Source organism: Ovis aries, chromosome 5 (assembly GCF_016772045.2).
Source record: "Ovis aries strain OAR_USU_Benz2616 breed Rambouillet chromosome 5, ARS-UI_Ramb_v3.0, whole genome shotgun sequence".
NCBI lineage: Eukaryota > Metazoa > Chordata > Mammalia > Artiodactyla > Bovidae > Ovis > Ovis aries.
The window spans coordinates 63888897-63914052 of record NC_056058.1 but is presented as its reverse complement, the minus strand read 5'-3'; the positions used below and the strand labels follow the sequence as shown (position 1 = coordinate 63914052).

At 40.7% G+C, this 25156-nt stretch overlaps 1 protein-coding gene across 5 annotated transcripts in view; it reads right to left on the bottom strand.

The window, feature by feature from the left end:
• MRPL22 (mitochondrial ribosomal protein L22) overlaps positions 1-25156 on the bottom strand; it is a 40314-nt gene that overhangs the window by 15044 nt on the left and 114 nt on the right. For 3 of the 5 annotated variants that reach the window (XM_004009010.5, XM_004009009.5, XM_012178851.4), the window contains exon 2: positions 25093-25135. In XM_004009010.5, coding sequence (XP_004009059.3) covers positions 25093-25135 — 43 coding nt within the window. Of the gene's footprint in view, positions 1-3909; positions 4264-23684; positions 25136-25156 lie in introns of those variants that run through there. The other 2 variants (XM_042250669.1, XM_060415949.1) reach the window with 2 other exon arrangements.

Genomic DNA, 25156 nt, shown 5'->3' with positions numbered 1-25156 from the left:
ATTTAACTGAAGTTCATCCACATTGTTGCAAACAGCAAAATTTCATTCCTTTTTACGGTGGCCAGTGACTACTGATTCCCTAGTGTAAGTCATCTAAGTCCTAAAACAGATTTAAAGACACAGCAGATCCCTGACATGATCTGAAGAATTCCTCAACTTTGTTGAAAAATCAAGACAAATAACATCATTTTGTAATGCCTAAGAAATTAATGCATAAAGGGGATTTATATGCCTCCTGATGTAAAAAGACACCACCCATCACCATCTATGAAGTAGTCTTTCTGCCAAAAACAAACCTGAATCAATCTTGAGTCAATACAGAAAAGACAGAGACGGGGACACCTGTTAAACAACATGAAGGGGATGCGCTCAACAAAATCCGAGCTGTACTTAAGTCTGTGACACCAACAGCCCACTTTCTTCAACAAACAAATCACAAGGAGAGTTTTTAAAAAGGAGCTGAATAAAGAACCTACATACAGATTATGAGAACTAAGAAAAATGTTAACGAGTGGACTGTTTTTGAAAGTTTGATTCAATCTATTTAAACTAAAAAAACGGCAAAACAAACGAAAAAAACCAATTTGTCCATTTTTCCCACCCCTCAACCCAAGAGGTTGCAGCCTCCTGCAACTATCAATCTGTTCTCTGTATCTATGAGCCTAGTTTTATTTTTGTTTTGTTTTTTAGATTCCACATACAAGAGAAATCAAACGTATTAGTCTTTCTTTGATTGACTTATTTCACTTATCACACTACCCTCCAGGTTCATCCTTGTCACAAACAGCAAAACTTCATTCTTTTTCACAGCTGATTAATAACTCTGTGTGTGTGTTTATGTATTTATATATATCACAATCTCTTTACCTATTCATCCACTGATGGACACTGAGGTTGTTCCCATATCCTGGCTACTGTAACGCAGCAATGGATAAGAGTGTGTATACATCTTTTCAAAGCAGTGCTTTTATTTTCTTCAGAAGTAGAATTGCTAGCTGACATGGTAGCTCATTTTAAATTTTTTGAGGAACCTCCATACTGTTTTCCACAGTGGCTCCACCAAGTTACATTCCCACCAAAAGTGCACAAGGTTTCCCTTTTCTGCAAATCCCTGCCACCCTAACAAGTGTGAAGTAGTATTTCACCACGGTCTGGATTTGCATTTCTCTGATGATTTATGACACTGAGTATCTTTTCATGTACCTGTTGGTCACTGGCATGTCTTCCTTGGAAAAATAGCTATTCAGATCTTCTCAGTTTTTAATTTGATTGGGGTCTCTTTACTATTTAGTTATATGAGTTTGTTGTATACTTTAGACATTAGCCCTTTATCAGATATATTACCTACAGCTGTTTTCTCCCATTCAGTAGCTTGCCTTTTCATTACGTCGCTGATTTCCTATGAGAAGTTTTTTAGTTTAATAAGGCCCTACTTGTTTATTTTTGTTACTGCTTTTGGTGTCAGATTAAAAAACATTACTGCCAAGACCTAGGTCAAGGAGCTTACTGCCTGCTTTCTTCTAGGAGTTTTATGGTTTCAGGTCATACATTCAAGTCTTTAACCCACTTAATTTTGGAGTATGGTGTAAGATAGGATCCAATTTCATTCTTTTGCATATGGCTGTCCAATAGAGACTATCTTTTCCCCAATACTGACAAAATATTTGTGGGTTTATTTCTGGGCTCTCTATTCTGTTCCATTGATCTATGTGTCCATTTCTATACCAATATCATACTGTTCTGATTACCACAGCTTTGTAATCAGGTAGCATGATGCCTTTAGCTTTGCTCTTCTTTCTCAAGATTGCTTTTGTTATTGGAGTTTGGAGGGTCCATGCAACTTTTAAAAGTGTTCCATTTCTGTGAGACGCCACTGAAAAATTCTTTTTAATTGTATTTATTTTTGGCTGGGCTGGGTCTTCGGTGCTGCATGGGCTTTTGCTGTAAGTGGGCTACTCTCCAGTTGTGGTACGCAGGCTTCTCATCGTGGCGGCTTCCCTTGTTGTGAAGCACAGGCCCTAGGACACGTGGGCCCAGCAGTTGCAGCCCCCAGACTCGAGCGCACAGGCTCAGTACTTGTGGCACACAGGCTTAGTCACTCCACGGCACATGGGATCTTCCCAGGTGAGGGATCGAACCCGTGTCTCCTGCACTGGGAGGTGGATCATTTGCCAGTGAGCCACCAAAGAAGCCCTGCCACCGACATTCTGATAGGGACTGCACTGAATCTGTAGACTGCTTTGAGTGGTATGGTCATTTAACAGTATTAATTCTCCCAATCCATGAACACAAAATATCTTTGCATTTATTTCTATCTTCTTCAATTTCTTTCATTAATGTCATATAGTTTTTAATATACAAGTCTTTCATCTCCTTGGTTAAATTCATTTTTAGATATTTTATTCTTTTTGATGAAACTGTAAATGGGTTACTTGATTATCTGATAGTTCATTATTAGTATAAACAAGTTTTTGTGTATTAATTTTGTATCCTGCAACTTTCCTGAATTCATTTACTTTTAATAGTTTTTTTTGGAGTCTTTAGGGTTTTATCATGTTATCTGTAAATAGAGTTTTACTTCTTCCTTTCCAATTTGGATACATTTCTTTTCTTGTCTAATTTCTGCAGCTAGAACTTCAAATATCATTTTGAATATAAGTGGTTAGAGTATATGTATATCATCATCTTCCTTCCTGACCTTATAAGAAAAGTTTTTAGCTTTTCACCATTGAGTATGATGCTAGCTGTGGACTTGACATATATGGCTTTTATGATGTTCAGATATGTTCACTCAATGCTTGCTTTTTATCAAAAATGGATACTGAAAGTTTTTATCATAAATGAATACTGAATTTTGTCAAATGCTTTTTTTGTACGTCCATACTGAGATGATCATATGATTTTTTTTTAATCTTTCATTTTGTTAATGTGGTGAACTGCATTAACTGGCTTGTTATGTGTTGAACCATTTTTGGAATCGGAAAGTGTTGAATATATTTTTAGAATAAATCCCACTTAATCATGGTCTATGACCTTTTTTTTTTTTTTTTAAGTCTGGCAAGGATTTATTAGGAAGCTTATTAGTCACAGTGAATAAAAAGCCATGAACAGAAGAACCGAGATCTCCAAATTCTGCCACTGGGCTTACTAGTTAGAAGCTGATAAACATTAAGGATATCCCAAAGGGAAGCATATCAAAGTCCCATCTTACCCCAACCAGGATACCCACAAACACAGAAACAATGCCATGCTCTCCTCAGACTGCTTACCTGGGCAACAGGAAAAAAGGACCCTCTCAAGCTATTAAGCAACATCAGGAGATTCCTGCTCTTCAAGCTATAACATGGGACACTGGTGCATGACAGACAACTCCAAGCTGGGCAACTTGACAAGAATGTTGAAAGATGACAGGGAGAAGGAGCAAGCAGGGACAAGTATTTCTAGTTACAGACCCCCCTGATGGTTAATACAAACACAATGCTGAGGCTTCAAAAAGTTTACCGCAGCCCAGGAATAGTTTCCATTTTAAAAAACAAGTCATAAAATAATCCTGCCACAAAGCAACAAGACACTTGGGGTCCCATGGCCACATAAACTGGGAAGGCAGGCATCATCCATGGCTGCCAGATACTGACCAGCCCAAGACCCGATATCTGTAGGGCCCCAGAGAACCACGATTGTTCCCTGGCACCCACACAACCCTTCCTGGGGGTGTGGTATCTTCCATAGGCCAGGTTTCTGCAGCAAGCCCCAAAGACAGAGCTTGGCAGAGGCTGTGGCAGCCAACTCTCTTTGGAGCCCCATCTCTCTTTGTCCTTCCCAACAGGATGTCATACTTCTTCAATGACGCAATGCCTCTGTGGGAGTCTTAGCCAGACCTTAGGAAATAAAGTGTTTCTGTGGGGTTACCTGATGGACCCTGTGGTCAGCTGGATTGGCTCATGCTTCATAACTGCAGATGGTGACCTCATGTGAGCAAAGCTCAGTCCATTCTCCTCTCAGGCCAATATAAAAGACCTTTGTGGTATCGGCTCCAAAGTTTTTTGAAATATGAATTGAGAGATGACAGATACTTGAAAAATGAGAAATTTTTGTTCCATACTCCAATTCCCCTGTAAGATCCCGGTTCAGACTAAAGGTCTGATCTGGCTCCCTGTCTCTCATCAAAGGACATCTCTGGAATGTTCCTGCATAGTCTCATCTCAGAAGGCTGTGAGTCGTCATCTTCTCCCATTATAATGATGCCCTTGAGCTTGACATTGCCTGTAAATGGAATATTAAACATAAGCTCTTCATCTGCATCACTTTCAACAAACTTGGAGCGGTCAGTCAGCTCCTCCCATGGCCTAAAGACACCGCGGCCACTGCCCTCACGGCTCTCCTTGAGGCACGGCGACTGCTCCAGGTCAAAGAGCAGGTACAGGCCAGGTACAGGCTGAAGGTCAGGCTGCGCTGCTCGGGAGGCTCCTCCCGTTTGGCGGCGCAGCGGCAGCCGCCCCCACTGTGGCCATGTGACAGGGCACCGCCACTGCCCGTGCGTCCCCTCAGCCTGCTGCCGCCGCCGCTCCCCACCACTCCTCTATGATCCTTTTAATGCATTGGTGAATTTAGTTTGCTAAGAACTTGAGGGTTTTACATCTGTGGTCATCAGGGATATTGGCCTATAATTTTCTGTATGTGGCACATTACTTGGTTTTGGTATCAGGATAATGCTGGCCTCATAAAATGTGTTTGGAAGAATTCTGCCCTGTTCTATTTGGGGGGAGAGTTTGAGAAGGACTAATTTTAATTCTTCTTTGAATGTGTGGTAGAACTTACCAGGGAAGCCATCTGGTCCTGGACTTTTTTTTTTTTTTTTTTGGTCCTAGACTTTTGTTTGTTGGAGTTTTTGAGTACTGACTCAGTCTCCTTGCTAGTAATCAGTTTGCTCAGATTTTCTATTTCATTATGATTCAGCCTTATGCTTCCCAGGTGGCGCTGGGCTTGGTAAAGAATCCACCTGCCAAACCAGGAGACACAAGAGACGCAGGCTCAATCCCTAGGTTGGGAAGATCCCCTGTAGGAGGCAACAGCAATCCACTCCAGTATTCTTGCCTGGAAAATTCCATGGAGGAAAGCCTGGTGGGCTACAGTCCACAGGGTCGCAGAGTCCAACATGACTGAGCACACACACACAGATTCAACTCAGCCTTAGGTTATACGTTTCCAGGAATTTATTAATTTCTTCTAAGTTGCCCAATTTGCTGGCATATAATTATTCATAGTAGTCTCCTTTTTTTCAGTGTTTTTCAAGTTATTTATTTATTTTGGCTGCACTGCGCCCTCACTGCTGTGCACGGGCCTTCTCTAGTTGCGGCACGTGGGGGCTGCTCATCAGCTGCAGTGCGTGGCCTTCTCACTGCGGGGGCCTCTCTTGGGCTCTGGGCACGCAGGCTGCAGTTGTTGCGGTGCATGGGCTCAGCTGCCCTGTGGCACGTGGACTCCTCTGAACCAGGGATCAAGCCTGTATCCGCTGCAATGGTAGGCAGTCTTAACCACTGGACCACCAGGGCAGTCCCATAGTAGTCTCTTAAGATCCTTTGTATTTCTGTGGTATCACTGTCACATTTCTTCTGTCCATTTCTGATGTTATATAATAAAGTCCTCTCTCTCTTTTCTTGTTGAGTCTACCTAAAGGTTTGTCAGGTTTGGGGGATTTTTTTTTTTTTAATCTTTTCAAAGAATTAGCTCTTAGTTATCAGTATTTTCTCTTGTCTTTTTAATGTCTAGTTCATTTGTTTCTGCTTTAATTTTTATTATTTCCTTCTTTCTGACTACTAACCTTGGGCTTCATTTGTTCTTCTAGATCCTTGAAGTGCAGAGTTATGCTGTTTCTTGAGATTTTTTGTTTCTTGAGGTAAGCATTTGTTGCTGTGAATTTCCCTCTTAGAGCTGCTTTTGCTGCATCCCACAAACTCTGGTATATTACATTTCCATTTTTCTTAAGGTATTTTCTGACTTCTTCTTTGACTCATTGGTTATTCAGCAGCATATTATTTAATCTCCTATACCTCCTGCCATAGACACACTGAATCTACAGCTACACATGGAACAATTTTCTCTTAAAAAAAAAGAAAACTAAAGGCTGGCTGGATGACAACAACACATCAGGTACACAGGAAGAAAACTATATCACAGCAGTAGGAGAGGATGGCTCACAATCTTGTCATAAATCCCACACCCACCATGGCAACCCACAACTGAGAGGGAACTCAACACTCAGAGCTTCCCTCTGAGAACAAAGGGTTCAAACTCCACATCTGGCACTGCAACTTTTAAGACACACACTTGAGAGATGAACCCCCAAAACACCTAATTTTGAAAACCAATTGAGCTCACAGCCCACAACCCACAAGCCGGAGACAATCAGAGAAACACCTCTTAAAGAGTCACACTCAGAAACTCCCCCACCCCAATGCTCAGCTCAGAAGCAGCCGATTTCCACACTTAGAGTAAAGGAGGCTCACCTGTTTACATTAAAACTTCAGCCTGGGGATTTCCCCAGCAGTACCATGGTTAAAACCGAGGCCTCACTGCAGAGGGTCCAGAGGCTCAATCTCTGGTCAGGGAACTAAGACCCCACAAACCATGTGGTACAGCCAAAAGTAAATTTAAATGAACAGACCAACCAACCCTAAGCCTGAGAGGCAAGTTAACACACACATTAAGGAGCCTACTGCAAAGCTCTCCAGGGAAGGAGACTGGTAGACACCATCTTTGCTCTCTCCTTTACCATGCTCCAGAGAACCAGTATCTATCTCCCAGAAGACAGCCTTTATATGCATCTGGGACCCCAACTTTTGCAGCTGCCACCCAGGAGATAACTCTTGACTGTCTGGCTCTGGAGGTCAGAGGAGCTTGCGTTCCGGTTCACATGGAACTGTAGTAATAGGTGTTGCCCAAAGAGCTCAGAACCCTGTCTGGCACCATGAATTTTATGACTGCTGCCAGGGGACACTTCTACATCACTTGGCTCTGGTAATCAGAGGCTTAAACTTACTTGTGGGTCCCCCAGGAATGTAACCAATGGAGATAAGAGTTCTTAAACAGCTGCCACCCATGGGACACAGCAAGAGGCAACAGATCTTTGAGGTCTTTCTATGAAGGAGGCCTATTAGCTAACCATCCTAACTGGCCTGGAGGCAGGCTTCTAAGCAAACAATACATATCAAGGGGCTGACGGTAATCCATTCCAAAGTTGGGGTTGGTGGTGGGGAGGTTGTAGACACTATCTTAGCACTCATCCTCTGCCAGGCTACAAAGCACCAGTGTCTCTGGAGGGGAGCTTTACACACGTCTGGTATAGCTTCTGCAGCTGACATCCAAGGGATGCCCCTTGGTCACCTGGCCCTCATGACCAGAGGGGCTTGTGTTCTGGGTCTCATGGGACTGCGGCCACTGGGGAAGGACGGTTCATGGCAGGCTACCATCCTCAGATGACTGCACAGACAGCAGACCAAGGCACACTGCTCAGTCTTTCGATGAAGGAGACCACACTGCAGTCCTGGAACTTTTAAGTGGGAAGCCTCAAGTCTGCAACACATTTAGTAGCCTATGAAGCAGCTCTCAAGAATGCAGGCTGGGGTCTTCGCTGGTTGTCCAGTGGTTAAGACCTCGTGCTTCCAATGCAGGAGGCACAGGTTTAATCTTTGGTTGGGGAACTAAAATCCTACATGCCTTGCAGTGCAACCAAGAAACAAAACAAAACAAAAAATAATGTAAGCTGTAGACATCAGCTTGGAGCTCTTTTTCTCTGCCTTACTCCAGCTTACCAATATCTTCCCAAAAAGAAGCGTATCTACTCATCTGGAGGGCGTATCCTGATTTTTGCAACTGCTGCCCAGAGGACAGATCTCCTGGCTCTGGGGGCCAAAAGGGCTTACCTTTGTGGCCCCCCAGAACTGAATATATTTGCATACTTATAAGTTTGCTGCCTGAGGGTCTAGCTTCTAGTCAGATTGAATCTAGGTGCTGAAATCCTCCTCTTTGGAACACTATTCTCAGCACAACCTCAACAAACGGGAGCCATTTGCCACTTGTGCAAACACAGAAGTGTGAAAGACAAACAAAAGCTGTGGCAGGGATGAATGAAAAGCTGCACCTCCTCCTACATGAGGCCACTCCTTCAAGACTGGGAGAAGTGGCTGTTTCTTCTACTGTATAGAAACCAACACAGAGAGTCAAGTGAAATGAAGACACAGATGAATATGCTCCAAGTGAGTTAACAAGATAAAAACCTCACAAAAAATTCTTAAGGAAACAGAGATAAGTAATTTACCTAATAAAGAGTTCAAATTAACGGTCATCAAGATGCCCACTGAACTGGGGAGACAAATGGATGAAAAGAGTGAAAACTTCAACAAAAAGTGGAAAATTTAAGAAAATATACAGTCCGTGTATTTCTCTAGGCCAGAATACCAGCGTGGATACCCTTTCGCCTGTCCAGGGAATCTTCCCAACCCAGGGATCAAACCCAGGTCTCCCGCATTGCAGGCGGATTCTTTACCAGCTGAGCCACTGGGGAAGCCCAAGAATACTAGAGTGGGGAGCCTATCCCTTCTCCAGGGGATCTTCCCGACCCAGGGATCGAACCGGGGTCTCCTGCACTGGTGGATTCTTTACCAGCTGAACTACCAGGAAAGCAGCAGCAGTCACACAGCTGAAGAATTATTGCACTGAAAAATACACTTGAGGAACATCAACAAATTCAATGAGGCAGAAGGAAGAATCTGTCAACTTTAAGGAAAGGCAGTAGAACTCACCCAAGCAGAGCAACAAAAAGAAAAAGAATAAACTTCCAACCAAGAATACTCTATCTGGTGAAGTTACCACTCAGAATTGAAGGAAAGACACCATAAAATGGGCATAGCAGGAACCTACCTCTACATAATAAAGGCTCTGCATGACAAACTCCAAGCAAACATTTTTCTTAATGGTGAGAAACTGAAACTACTTCCTCTAAGATCAGGAACAAGACAAGGGTGCGCACTCTTACCACTACTATTCAATACAGCTTCAGGAGTTTTAGCCACAGCAATTAGAGAAGAGAAAGAAATTAAATGAATCCAGATTGCAAAAGAGGAAGCAAAACTCTCACTGTTTGCAGATGATACGATTCTACACATAGAAAACCCTAAAGGAGCCACCAGAAAATTACTAGAGCTAATCAATGAATTTACAGCAAAGTTGCAGGATACAAAATTAAGAGAGAAATCCCTTGCATTCCTATACACTAACAACAAAAAAATCAGAAAGAGAAATTAAGGAAACAATCCCAACCACCACTGAAACAAAAAGAATAAAATTCCAAGGAATAAACGTACCTAAGGAGACAAAAGACCTGTATGCAGAAAACTGTAAGACACTGATGAAAGAAAGCAAAGACGACACAGACAGATGGAGAGACGCACTGTATCACTGGACTCAAATAATCAATACTGTGAAACGAGTATACTATCCAAAGCAAGCTACAGAGTCAACATAATCCCGACCAAATTACCAACAGCACGTTTCACAGAACCAGAACAAAAAATTTCACTATTTGTATGAAAACACAAAAGGCTCCAAATACCCAAAGCAAACTAGACAAATAAGAAGGGAGCTGGAGGAATCAACCATCCTGATCTCAGACTATACTACAAAGCTACAGTCAGTCAAGACATTATGGTATTGGCACAAAAACAGACATACAGATCAACAGAACAAAACAGAAAGTCCAGAGATAAATACACATACCTATGGGTACCTTATCTTTGACATGGGAGGCAAGAATATACAGTGGAGAAAAGAGAGCCTCTTCAATAAGTGGTGCTGGGAAAACTGGTCAACCACATCTAAAAGAATGAAACTAGAACAGTTTCTTACACCATACACAAAAATAAACTCAAACTGGATTAAAGACCTAAACGTAAGGCCAGACACTATAAAACTCTTAGAGGAAAACAGAGGCAGTACATTCTTTGACATAAATCACAGCAATAACCTCTTTGACTCACCTCCCAGAGTAATGCAAATAAAAATAAACAGTGGGACCTAATTAAATTTAAAAGCTTCTGCACAGCAAAACAAACTATAAACAAGACAAAAAGACAGAATGGGAGGGAATAAATGCCTGTGAAACAATTGAGAAAGGATTAATCTCCAAAATATATAAGCAGTTGATGCTGCTCAATACCAGAAAAACAACCCAATCAAAAAACGGGTGTGAGAACTACAGAGGCATTTCTCCAAAGAAGACATACAAATGGTCAACAAACACATGGAGAGATGTTCAACATCATTCATTACTAGAGAAAAGGAAATGAGGTGTCACCTCACACCAGTCAGAATGGCCCTCATCAAAAAATTTACAAACAATAAATGCTGGAGAAGGTGTGGAAAAAAAGGGAATCCTCTTGCACTGCCGGTGGGAATGTAAACTGATAGAGCCACTATGGAGAACAGTATGGAGATTCCTTAAAAAACTATGAATAAAATTACCATATGACCCAGCAATCCCACTACTGGGCATACACCATGAGGAAACCATAACTGAAAAAGACACATGTAACCCAGTGTTCACTGTACCACTATTTACAGTATCTAGGATACAGAAGCAACCTAGATATTCATCAACAGGTGAACGGATAAAGAGGTTGTGGTACATACATACAATGGAATATCATTCACCCATAAAAAAGGAATGCAGCTGAATCAGTTCTAATGATATAGATGAACACAGAACCTATTATACAGAGTGAAGAAAGTCAGAATGAGAAAAATAAGTATCATATGTTAACACATACATATGGAATCTAGAGAAATGGTACTGATTAAGCTATTTTCAGGGCAGGAACAGAGATGCAGACATAGAGAATGGACTTTTGGACACAGTAGGAGAAGGCGAGGGTGGGACGAACTGAGAGAGTAGCAATGAAATATGTATATTATCAAGTGTAGAATAGCTAAGGAGAAGTTGCTGTGTCACACAGGGAGCTCAGCAAGGCACTCTGACAACCTAGAGGGGTGGGATGGGGGGTGGGTGGTGAGTGACGGGACAGATGTATACTTATGACTGATTCACTTTGTTGTATGGCAGAGGCCAATAGAATATCGTAAAGCAGCTGTCCTCCAATTAAAAACAAAAGCAAAGGAAAAAACTGACTGAAATACATATATGTAGACAAGTGGTTCAAGAGAAAAAAAAAAGAACTAAAGGAGTTTTCTAGACAAGCAAAAGCTAAAGGGGTTCCTCACCATTAAACTGACCTTACAAGAAATAAGAAATGCTAAAGGAATTTCTTAAGTGTGGACTACTATAACTTTAAAAGTATAAAAGTTATTTAACCACTGGAAATTTGAACATTACCTGGACATTCAATACTTTTAAATAAGATACACGGTGAAATATTTATTGATGAAATAACAAACTATCTGGGATTTGTTTCAAAATATGATGGGGGGAAGCAAGGGCCAAAGATAAAGCAAGAAAGGCCATGAGTTAATAAGTGCTGGAGTTGGATGATGGGTTCATGTGGGATCATCATATTGTCTATCTTTCCTTACATCTGGATATATCCAAATAACAACAAACTTTGGTGCTTCCATACTGCTCAGAATATAGTCCAAACTCCTCAATAAGACATAAAAGGCCTTTCATATTCTAACCCCAAGCTGACCATCGTAGCTTATTTACCTTAAGGCACAGACATTTGCTGTTCCCTGTACAAGCCACATACTTCTTTATCTTTACACTTTTGCTCACATTGTTCTCTCTTCCCTCATTATCTCCTAAATGAAATGCCTGTCCTGTTTTAAGTCCCAGCTCAAATGTCACCTCAATGTGAAGCACTGAGCACCTCAACATGAACCTGATTCCTTGTTTGAGATAACCAACCCCCCCCCAACCATCGCCTTAATATTAATACTTTGTTCTTGCCAGCTGTACAAGTTGGACTACTCCTGAACTATTAATAAGGTGACTGCAAAACAATGAGTTCCCGCAGTAAGTTTATCAATTTGAGCATCTCAAGGGCAAGACTGACATCCTTTGTATTTCAGCACCAAGGACAGTATCTGGCACATTCATACTGAGTGAAAATTTAAACTACACTTAAATATTCAAAGTTGTATACTGGCACACCCTCACACAATATATGCAATTAGATTATATACTTGGTAAAGTCTCTTCTTTTAATTCTCAAACCATTCAGGCTAAAGAATTTTAAAAATGTATTCTTCTAGTGGCTCATTTCTCCTACTCTACCTCAAGTTCACTCATCAGTGCCGTCGAAATACCTAACAAAATCTGTACCTTTGCCATCCACCTTTAGGTTCCACTATTTTAACTGAAAAGCACAAAACTAGGACACATGATGTTAGAGGACAGAATTTTCTAATAAAATTATAAGCCAGGTGATGAGGGCAGAGACTATAGAATCCAGCAGACCTGGATCTAAATCCTAACTTTAATCCTAGGGGAATGGCGTTGGGGAAGTGACATACCTTTCGAGGCCTGTTTTCTCATCAGTAAAATGAGTAATAATAATAATTATCTCATAGGCTTTGTTTTGGCTGCACTGTGCAGCACGCGGCATCTTAGTTCCCCAACCAGGTGTTGAACCCACACCCCCTGCAGTGGAAGCCCAGAGTCCTAACCACTGGACCACCAGGGAAGACCCCCTCAGAGGTTTCTTGAAAGTGAAAGTCACTTAGTCATGTCCAACTCTTTGCAACCCCATTCACTGTACAGTCCATGGAACTATCCTGGCCAGAATACTGGAGTGGGTAGCCTATTCCCTTCTCCAGGGGATCTTCCCAACCCAGGGATTGAACTCAGGTCTCCCGCACAGCAGGCAGATTCTTTACCAGCTGAGTCACGAGGGAAGCCCAAGAATACTGGAGTGGGTGGCCTATCCCTTTTCCATGAGATCCTTCTGACCTAGGAAATCGAACCAGGGTCTCCTGCATTGCAGATGGATTCTGCACCAGCTGAGCTACCAGGGAAGCCCATGGACTTCTTAAGGAGCTCAAATGAGATACTTTAAGTAAAATATTTACTCTGACACATTAATGAGGCTCAATAAATTTTAGATATTATTACTTTTAGAATGAGAAGAACAATGCCTACTTCATTCTGTTGGCAGTAGATAAATAATTAACATACAACACCCACAAAGTTTACCACATGATATACACCAGTAGCTAGTATTAATTTTTAATCAGGTCCTCTGAACAATTCATCTCTTCCGTTCTCAATAATTAAATAAATAAACACTTTGCAGATTAAAAAAAACACTTTGCTGTAAGCTTTACATTACAAAATTTCAAACCTCCTCTCATGTTTATAATCATGGTCAAATTTGTTTCTATGAAGCTGTGATTCATGGGCCCTAAGTTAGTCAAATTAACCTTAATCTTCTCTAATCTCATGCTTAACAGCAGGATTTCAGAAATATGAATGGCTTGGCTTCTATTTAAAAAACAAAACTGAAAGGCAACCAGGATCAACTTTTATCACTTGGAAATTCATATATCACTACTGATATTTACTATATCTTTTCATTTACTAGGAAACCTATATCCCTTTATCTTCACTGTATCTCTGTAACTTCGGTGAAGGAAGGTAGGCAAGAACCACCAGTCTAGAGTGTTCATACGCAAAATATACACACAGGTTCCCACAGTACAGTGAGACTGCCAGAACTCAAGCAGAAAGTGGATGATATGCTGGAACTAGCATATGAATTTCCCTACTCTCATCATTCTGGTGTTCTGTATCTACCAATAATCAAGGATTAAGTTTAAGTAGCACTTTTCAAATCCTGCCCATAGTCGTTTGGCATTGAAAAGTAGCTCAGCATTGAAAAGTAGCAGATCCAAGCCAAATTTCAGGATTAAGAGTTAAATCAGATAATAAGAGTATCTGAAACTTTATAAAGTCACAATTTGACAGAATGAATACTTCCTCTTTGTTACTCAAAGTTTATTTAGAAATTTAATACAAGGTATACCCAAGTCCCAAATGAAGATAATACTGGCCTCCAACTCAGTCTTAAGAGAATCATGTTATTAGATGCAACAAGGCACAAAATTCTTTGTTCCAAATTTACTTCAGATAACATCAAATTAATTCCACACTTGAGACTGAATAAAAGAACATACTCCCTCCTGACTCAATTAAAATCGATAAGGGCTGAAGTGATATATAACAGTTGAGCTGTTTCAAATCCTGAAAGATGATGCTGTGAAAGTGCTGCACTCAATATGCCAGCAAGTTTGGAAAACTCAGCAGTGGCCACAGGACTGAAAAGGTCCGTTTTCATTCCAATTCCAAAGAAAGGCAATGCCAAAGAATGCTCAAACTACCGCACAATTGCACTCATCTCACATGCTAGTAAAGTAATGCTCAAAATTCTCCAAGCCAGGCTTCAGCAATATGTGAACTGTGAGCTTCCTGATGTTCAACCTGGTTTTAGAAAAGGCAGAGGAACCAGAGATCAAATTGCCAACATCCGCTGGATCATGGAAAAAGCAAGAGAGTTCCAGAAAAACATCTATTTCTGCTTTATTGACTATGCCAAAGCCTTTGACTGTGTGGATCACAATAAACTGTGGAAAATTCTGAAAGAGATGGGAATACCAGACCACCTAACCTGCCTCTTGAGAAATCTGTATGCAGGTCAGGAAGCAACAGTTAGAACTGGACATGGAACAACAGACTGGTTCCAAGTAGGAAAAGGAGTACGTCAAGGCTGTATATTGTCACCCTGCTTATTTAACTTCTATGCAGAGTACATCATGAGAAACGCTGGACTGGAAGAAACACAAGCTGGAAATCAAGACTGCCGGGAGAAATATCAATAACCTCAGATATGCAGATGACACCACCCTTATGGCAGAAAGTGAAGAGGAGCTAAAAAGCCTCTTGATGAAAGTGAAAGAGGAGAGTGATAAAGTTGGCATAAAGCTCAACATTCAGAAAACGAAGATCATGGCATCTGGTCCCATCACTTCATGGGAAATAGATGGGGAAACAGTGTCAGACTTTATTTTGGGGGGCTCCAAAATCACTGCAGATGGTGACTGCAGCCATGAAATTAAAAGACACTTACTCTTTGGAAGAAAAGTTATGACCAACCTAGAGAGTATATTCAAGAGCAGAGACATTACTTTGCCGACTAAGGTCCACCTAGTCAAGGCTATGGTTTTTCCAGTAGTCATGTATGGATGTGAGAGTTGGACTGTGAAGAAGGCTGAGCACCGAAGAATTGATGCATTTGAACTCTGGTGTTGGAGAAGACTCTTGAGGGTCCCTTGGATTGCAACGAGATCCAACCAGTCCGTTATGAAGGAGATCAATCCTGGGATTTCTTTGGAAGGAATGATGCTAAAACTGAAGCTCCAATACTTTGGCCACCTCATGCGAAGAGTTGACTCATTGGAAAAGACTCTGATGCTGGGAGAGATTGGGGGCAGGAGGAGAAGGGGACAACCCAGGATGAGATGGCTGGATGGCATCACGGACTCGATGGACGTGAGTCTGAGTGAACTCCGGGAGATGGTGATGAACAGGGAGGCCTGGCGTGCTGCAATTCATGGGGTCACAAAGAGTCAGACACGACTGAGCGACTGAACTGAACTGATATATATATATATATATATATTCTCAGGCATGCCTGCATGCTAAGTCACTTCAGTCATGTCTCTTTGAGACCCTATGGACTGTAGCCCACCAGGCTCTTCAGTTCATGGGATTCTCCAGGCAAAAATACTGGAGTGGGTTCCCATGCCCACTTCCAGGGGATCTTCCTGACCCAGGGATCGAATCTGTGTCTCCTGCATTACAGGCAGTTTCTTTACTGCTGAGCAACCAGGGAAGCCCTGTAAATTCTCCTAACTCAATATAATTTTACTGTGTGAAAATCAAGGACAAGCAATCAAGGAAATAGGAATTTAGCAAACAAAATAGTGAAACCAACATTGGTCTTGGTATCTTCATATCTTCAAACTTTATGTCTCTTCCTTGCTAATTAAACCTCCAGTATCTCCTCCCTCATCCTCAGTCTCAGCTAATAACTGTGCTTGTTCACTGAGATAAACAACCAGAAGAGAACATCTACAAGCTCCCATCACCTAATCTAAATACTTACCAGCATCCGTATCCATACACACTTAACGACTATACCTTCACTTACTACTATAATTCAAGTCTATGCACTAACCAGGACCAATCTCATCCCCTGCTCCCTAGATCCCATTCCTTCTCACCTACTCAAGAGCACTGCTCCCACCAATTCTTTCTTCCCCCTTTAAATCATCAGTTTTTCTTCTCTACTGGAACATTCTCATTAGCAAACAAATATACTCTAATATCTCTCAACTTAAAACAAACTGTCCCCAACCAAGTTCCTCGAACTACTCAAGCAAAACTCCTTGAATGAGTTACCTAAATTCCTTGTCTCTCATTCCAGCCCTACCATTCACCCTTAATCCTCTCTGCAATTGTGACACCAACACTGCTTTATTAAAGTCACTGAAGATATCTGTGTTGTAAAACCCAGTGGACAATTCTCACTTTTCACCCAGAATGATTTAAGTATCTCTGGTAAAAGGGATCTGACTACTCAACAATTCCAACTTGGCAGGGGGCGGGGGAGTGGCTCCTCACACCACCACTAATCAACACTGACATCAGCTGGGGGTCCTACAGTTCAGTTCTGACACTCTCCACCTGGGGGTAGCAGATCAAGATCTTCCCCCATAAAACCACCATCCACTTTAGATACCAATTACAAGCCCAGGTTGTTACCTGTGCTTCTGACCAACTGCCTACATAGATCAAGAGGTTCTCATGACCCTCTTTTTGGGTTTGCTAAAGCACCTTGTAAGATTCAGGAAATCTACTTAATCACTAGATTATTGACTTTTTACAAAAGATTGAACCCCCTTTTGTCTTTTTATGGAGGCTTCATTACATAGGCAGGATTAACTCATTCACTGGCCATTGGTAACTGATTCAACCTCCACTCCTTCCCCCGTCCCTGGATACCAGGAGGTGGTACAACTAAGTCCCACCCCTCCATTCATGCTTGATTCCGCTCACAACCACCACCCCGTCTCCAGTGCTTCCCCAAACTCACCTCATTAATAAAAACCCTGTGGAAAGGGGCTTGTCAGGAATAACAAGAGACCCATTTCACTTTATGCCTCTGAAGTCATAAACTGAGACGAAAGACCAAAGATGATGACAAAAGAAGCTCCCATCAACCTATGGCTCAGAAAATTCCAAAGGTTTCAGGAGCTGTAAGCCAGAACCATGCACAAAGACCAAACACATATGACAGAAGTATATTCGGCTTCTCACAAATCACAATACCCCATCAGGTCACTTGCTCGTCCTTGGGACACTTCTCTGAGCTCCAGGACACTGTGCATGATGGGTTCCATCTCACCTCTGCAGACACTTCTCCAGTCTCCTTTGCTGTGTCCTCCTCACCCTGAGGTGTAAAAGCTGGCTGCCTCAGGCAGAAATCAATCCTTTAACTTGTGCATGCTAGCATGCTCAATTATGTCCAATTATTTGCAACCCCATGGACTGCAGCCCACCAGGCTTCTCTGTCCAAGGGATTTTTCCAGGCAAGAATCTGGAGTGGGTTGCCATTACCTTCTCCAAGGGATCTTCCCAACCCCAGTCTCCTGCATTGGCAGGTAGATTCTTTACTACTGAACCACCTGGGAAGCTTTGACTCCTGAGTTTTCTATCTACTCTCACAGTGAAGCCAACCAGTCTCATGGTTTTAACTACTGTTCATACACTGATGACTCCCAAATCTGCATGCGCTCCCTGAACTCCAAACTCATATATCCAGCTGTTTCCCCACATCTCCACTTGTATGCTTACTGGATATTTCAAATTTAAGAAGCCCTAAACTGAGTTCCTGATGGTCTCCCAAAGCCTGCTCCTCTGGAAGTCTTCCTATCTCAGCAAATGGTAACTCCATCCCTCCACTTGTTTAAGTGGCAAACCCTCGTGTCATTCCTGTTTCTCACACTCCAATTCATCAAGAGGTCTTGTCAGCTGTCATTAATATACTGCCAAAATCCAACCATTCACCCACCTTCACAGCCATCCTAATCCAAACCACAATAATCTTTATCTTGAAATACCAATGGTCTCTTGCTCCTCATCACCACTATGGTTTGTTCTCAACAAAGAATCACCCATTTCAGTCATATTATTCTTACACTGAAAACCCACCAATTGTTTCTCATCTCACTTAGACTAAAAACCAAAGTACTTCCAATGACCCATAAGGTTCTACATGATCTCCTATTCCTTCTTCTGACCTCATCTACTGTGTTCTTTCTCCTCTCATCCTCTCATACACTAGGTATCTGGGCCTCTGCGTTCATGTTCCATCTGTCTAAAATGTTCTTTGCTCAGATGGCATGGCTTGAGAGTTTGCTCCCTGGTTTCTTTCAGATCTTTAGGCAAATGTTACCTTCTTAAAGGGGTCTTTCCTATCTGAAACTTCAATATCTCACACACACACACACACACACTTTCCACTCCCATGCACGCACACGCACACACACACACACACACACTTTCCACTCCCATGCTCTGCTTTCCCTTTCTATGAAGCTGTCACTTTCTCCTATATTCTGTATTTTACTTACTATTTGCCTCCCTCACTAGATTGTACATGCCATAAGGACAGTGATTATGCTTTTTGTTCACTACAAAATTCCCAGTGCTAGAACAGCTTGGCATGTGGCAGGCACTAAATACATATTTGTATCAACAGAATGAATTACAGAATACAGGGGACAGCCAGGATAATACAAACAAGAGGGCTGAGTATAAGTACCCATGCAAAAATTTTAAACATAGTTGGAAAATGAGGGAAACTGAAGAATATCCACCATCCAAAGAGTGATACACTCTTCTGCTCTAGAAATTGCTGCCATGTCTTGCTATGCATAACAGACTCTAAAAAGCTAGATTTTTATGAGAGAGTCACCAGTTTTAAAATGATTTAAGTTTTTAAATATAATATAACATACAAAACTTATCTGCAGGCCTGACTCATCAGGCAGATCTTCAATCTGTAACCTCTTGGGGTAAGCTAGTAGAGCCCCCAAAGCAAGTATTTAAGTTTCATTCCTTCCCAACCCCACATGACTCTTATTTTTCATGATATAGCCCTTATTCATTATTTTGTATTTTTATTTATACATATATATTAGGGGAGGTTGGCTCACTCTAGAGGTGGGTAAGAACAAATAAAGAAGTCACAATTTTCAGCAGCATAATTTTAAAAAAAAAGAATCTGAGGAAAAAAAATTACAAAATTTATAAATATATTCTTGTTTAACTTCCAATTTCACAGATATAACATGTTCCCTCAGAGAAGCTAGTGGAAGTCTCTGGTGTCAATAATTATTTGAAAATAAGGCACTAACCCTTTCAGATCCCTACTGTATCATTCAGAATAGTAAAAGTCATGTTCTAGTCAGTAACAAAGTTACACAGAGCTTCTCATTTTTTCCTAAGGAATAGTTAGAATACTTAAAAGAATCTGGATAATCAGTGCAAGCTGGTCTATTACATAAAGCTGCAATCTGTACCTGTACTTAACTTGCCATTAGGGTTCGTTCTTGGCACTGGAGTGGAAAGCCAGGATCTCAGTTTCTGGCAATCCTTCATCTACAACTTGCATCTATTCAGGCTGAAAGTTCAACTTACACTTATTGACAAATTAATAAGGACAGGGTACTACAGGTACTGTTTCAAGTGATGGGGATGCAAAGAGACATGAAACTATCTCCTGTCAAGTGATTTAAAATTCAGTTAGAGAGATAAAGAATTAACCATACTGTGCAATAGGCATTAAAATGTCAGAAAAAGCAACAGAAGGGCTGAGGTAATCAGGATGGCTTTAAGGAGTTGGGACTGAGTGTTGAAGAAGGCAGACTTCCATACTCAGAAACCCAGTACAAGAGCACTCCAAGTTAAAGGCAGAGCAGAAGTAAACACACTTTTACAGGGCATCATTCTGGAGGAAAAAAAAAAAAAGACCTGAAGATGTCATCACAGACCTTTTTTGAAACTCAATGTAGTGGGCTGAACAATGATCCCCAAAATATGTCTGCATCCTCACTCCCAGAATCTGTGAATAATACTTTTGTAGAAAAGGAGGTAATTAAGTTAGGGATCTACAGAGGAAGAGCTTATCCTGGATTATCTTGTTCAGCCCTAAATGTAATTTCATCTTTCCTAATGAGAAAGATGCAGAGAAACGGAGGGAAAGGTGACGTGAAGATAGAAGAAGAAGCTGAAGAGACAGGCAAGGAATGAATTCTCCCTACAGCCTCCAGATGGAGTGCAGCCCTGCTGACAGCTTGATTTGGGGATTCTGGCCTCCAGAACCATGAGATAATAAGTTTCCATTGTTTTAAGTCACCCAGTTTGTGATAATTTGTCACAGCAGCCCTAGGAAACGAACACAAGAATCTTTCAAGTAAAATTTCTACAAAGATCTACAAGCAAGGCTTCAACAAGATACAAACCCTAATTGAAAGAAGAGTCCTTACAGAAGAAACAAACACAACACTGTAAAGCAATTATCCTTCAATTAAAATTTTTTTTAAAAGAAGGAAGCATCTTGAGAATGCCTTGAAAGGAGTAAAGTGTCACATAAACAAGAGACTCACTAAACAAATATAAATATTACAGCACTGAAAATTTTCATCTGTAAGTTTTAGTGCATGGCCAGTTTAGGGCTTATTGTCAAGCCACAAATAATGGTCAATTTTTCTTTTTTCAAAAGTAAATGCCAGCATACACTTGACTTCTATTTGACTCCTTTTAACATTAAAATAAAAGATAATTAAACTGTACCATTTCAATAATAGTTTGTGGTTCATGGGACCTTTGTCACTTTTCAGAAATAGAACCTGAATTGATTAGGAGTAAAGTACCATAGTGTGTACAATTCACTTTCAAATGATTCGAGGGAAAAAAGCATATATATTTATAGAGAGCTAAAATTATGAGTTCAGCTGATGAGTCCAGCTGAAGGACACTGTAATATTCTTTTAACTTTCCTATAGAATTGAAATTTTTCAAAATAAAGAGGAAAACATTTCATCCATTAGCACAAGGGCCACTGCCCATACCACTAATCATCACTGTGTAGTTATATACAAAATTGTGTATCATCATCGTGCTCTTGTTTAGTTATGTCCCAGTGCAAAGATTCCTACACTAAGGATGATGAAATTACAAGTCAAACTATGAATACTATATGCATTTTTCTGGGAACGTGGTTTGTGGCTTTCATCAGACTCTCAAAGAAGTCTGTGACTGACTCAAATTTAAGAATCACTGACCTAAAGGGCAAGGAATCACAACTCCCTCAGGTCACAGGTTAAGATTAATTAAAAGAGCACAAATCGACATGGCAGTCATATCTGCTGGTCACAGCAACCAGAACACTGACAGCATAGATACATTAAAAACAAGAGATAATTTCTCTTGGTAAAGGTGACACTGCACTTGAAAACATGCGCATTATTTTCAAATATCTTTTGATATTGATTTCTAACATAATTCCACACTGATGAGAACAGACTCTGTATGATTTCAATACCTTTAGACCATAAAATATTTGCACCTTGTTTTATGTCCCTGGATATGATCCAGTCTCTCCTAATTTAATCTACGGGAACTTGAATAGAATTTTTATCCTATTGTTGTGCGAAAATTGTATAAATCTTAATTATGTTAAATCGATTTATGGTTCTTTTCAGGTCTACTATACTCTTCTACTTTTCTGTATATTCATTCTATTAATTTTTGAGCGTTTGATATTGAAGCTCCAAGCAAAACTGTTCATTTATCTACTTAAAAAATAATTGTAATAAATAGTGGAACTATATGCAACTCGGTTCTGTATTTTCCAAGTCTCCTGTAGATGTGTTATCATACTTTATTAATTTAAAAAATCAAAAAGAGGAAAAAAAAGAATTAAAAAAAAACAGTAGGGCTGATGGATGAAGTAGATAACCTTATCTAAGAGTGTTGAGTATCCACTGATTGATTCTAGCATTAAATGACTCCTCTCAAACAACTTCACAGCAGTATCATCTCCAACACAACATTTTCACAGTGCCATGCACTATAAGACATTTTATGTATTAAGTCTCTTAATTCTCACAGGCATCCTTGAAGTTAAATATTATCCTCATCCTTTGATATGAGTAAACACTGAAACTGAATCTCAGAGAAGGTAAGCAAATGACCCAAGGCTCCAACACTTGTGCCTGACAGAAGCCTGAAATCCAGCTCTATCACCTGCAGCCCAGTGTTTTTCAAACATATCACAATGCTGTCATCATTGTTCCACCAAACTGCTGATTCACAGTATTTCCAACTTGGTTTTTCTTGTGGAGAATTTTAACATATGTACACCTTAATTGTGTACACATGTAATTAGTGCCTTCAAACTTTTACAACCGGCTCTTCTATTTTTAAAACACCAAACCATACTCTTCACTCTTTAAATTTTAACATCACCTCTTCCGGAAAGACTCCCTTGATAAACCCCTTAAGAGCTCATCACTCATGTCCCTCCCATGTGTGATACAGCACTATTTTAAGCCAGAGAATTTTTTGTTTAGATCCCAGATTTGCCATGTAACGTTCAGCAAGTCACAAAATTTCCCAAATGCACACATCACTAAAATGGGAGACTTAAAATTTAAAGGCTGGAAATTGTCCATCTGCTACCAAACATAACCTGTAGAAAAGTATTTGATGAGCAGCATTTTTAAATCCAGTTCAGTGTCTTTAGAGGAGGAATGTACTCAACTGACTTCCACAAGCCCTACCACTCTTTTTACAACAACTACGTCTCTATAATTCATTTCTATCTTCTGTCTGGCATTTGGGATGCAATGAGGTTTCCAACCACTGGATTATTATCAGTTATACCTTTTCTATTCAGTTTTCATGTGGTCATTTCCCCACGATAAAGCCCAAAATGGGGATTCATAAATTATGTAACTTCAAAACTAGAAAGAGATTACCTAGCAAAATCCAGCCTTTCTGTATCACACAGATGAAAAGACTGAAGCCAAAGTGCTTTAGTTACTTGCTCAGAGGTTCCCAATACAAGTCAGTGTGGGACAATTTAAATCAACCAGAATAAACAAAACATTCACTTTGTGCAAGACCCTACCCTGGAGCTACAAAGTGAAACAAGAATTGTCCCTAACTGTCCAGGACATACGAGGCAAGAAAGGACAAAGACATGTATATTTGAAGCCATTATTTAAGAAACACATGCTAAAAAAAGAAGAAACTGATTCCATTTTTTTTAATATTGATTATTTATTTGGCTGCACTGGGTCTTAGTTGCAGCATGTGAGATCTTTTAGTTTTGGCATGTGGGATCTAGTCCCCTGACCAGCGATCGAACCCGGGTCCCCTGCAATGGAAGCGTGGAGTCTTAACTGCCAGGCCACCAAGAAAGTCCCCATTTCTTTCATTTTTAGTGAGATCATGAAAGGGAAACATTTAAACAGGGATTTGAATAATGAGAACTGCTGGATTGTTTTGTTTGTTTTGTTTTGAAGATTTCCCCATTGCCTTTACTCACAGAAAAATGTATCTTCACATTTGTTCTCAATCTGACCAACTGGAGCAGCACCCTTTCTCCCAGAGAAGTGCATTGTCAGAAGAAATGGAGAAGGGCTTTGAGGGCTGCCGTTACTAACAGAAAGTGAGGGCACAGCATGAAAAAGCCAAGAAATATGTAAAGGCACAGCATAAACAGAAAAAGTAAGTAAATCAGCATGGCTGAGGCTAGAGTGATGGCAGATATCTACGAAAGCAAACTGAAGACAAATCCTAAGTACCAGTACTTCTTATTTTCTTCTTTAGCCACCTCTTCATCCCTTAAGCCAAGAACCTAAAACAAAGCTAGATATAATAGGAACTCAATAATAGTTTATAATGATAAAAACACTAATGGAAGCTAAGATTTAGGGTGGGAATATTATACGTCATGCACTGCATAAAACACTTTATAAACATTATTTCATTTAATCCTAATTTAAAAATCTATTAAGTAGGCACTAATAACCCTCTCATATCACAGAACTGAAGCTTAGAAAAATGAGTTAACTTTTCCAAAATCAAAGTTAAAATGTGGATTCACAACTTATCAGATGTCTCCAAAACCTATGAATTAAACCAAAATTAATGTTAACAAACACATCAATTAGAAAATTTACAATCAGATTATCAACCTCCACATAGCAATAGCTATACTACATTAGAAGGAAAATGAGAAGCAGGCAGAGAAAGCCTCTTACCAGTACTGACTAAAGTTCATTCCCTAACCTTAAGGAACGCTTTGTCCTGAGGTCAAAGAATGGTCTAAAAATACAGTATAAAGCTTCAAAATTCTGTAACTGTGGGACCTTGGGCACAGGTTTCCTCGTCCAAAAAAAATGGGTATTGCAGTATCCAACACTATGTAGGATGGTGAAAGAATGAGAATGCACATAGATGTTAACACAACGTCAGACACGATGTAAACTGCACCTGTCTACCATACAATCACTGCCCACGATACAATCACTGCCTATATAGGCAGATAATTAGATAACTAGAAAAGTATGCTTCCAACTTGGTGGGAGAATCTAGGAAGTGTCCAGAAGAGGTATTTATAACGTCCCTTCGGTCACTGAAAATCCTGGTCCCCTCAGGGCTATGCAATACGGGGGTAATAAAAAACGGGGTGGCAAAGCTGATATTCTGGTGTACCGTTCGCCAGGCTCAGGGCATAAAGCAGAGCCTGGCACTTAAGCTCTCAGAGAATGAGATGGTTGGATGGCATCACCGACGCAATGACATGAGGCTGAGTAAACTCCGGGAGTTGGTGATGGACAGGCGCAGGCGTGCTGCAGGCCACGGGGTCGCCAGGAGTCGGACGCGACTGAGCGACTGAACTGAACTGGACTGAGGCCAGGAACCTTCCGCAACTCCGAGGCGACACTTACCCCAAGGCCAGCTTCCCCCTGAGATTCTGCACCCATAACGCACCTGCAATATCAACACAAGTCG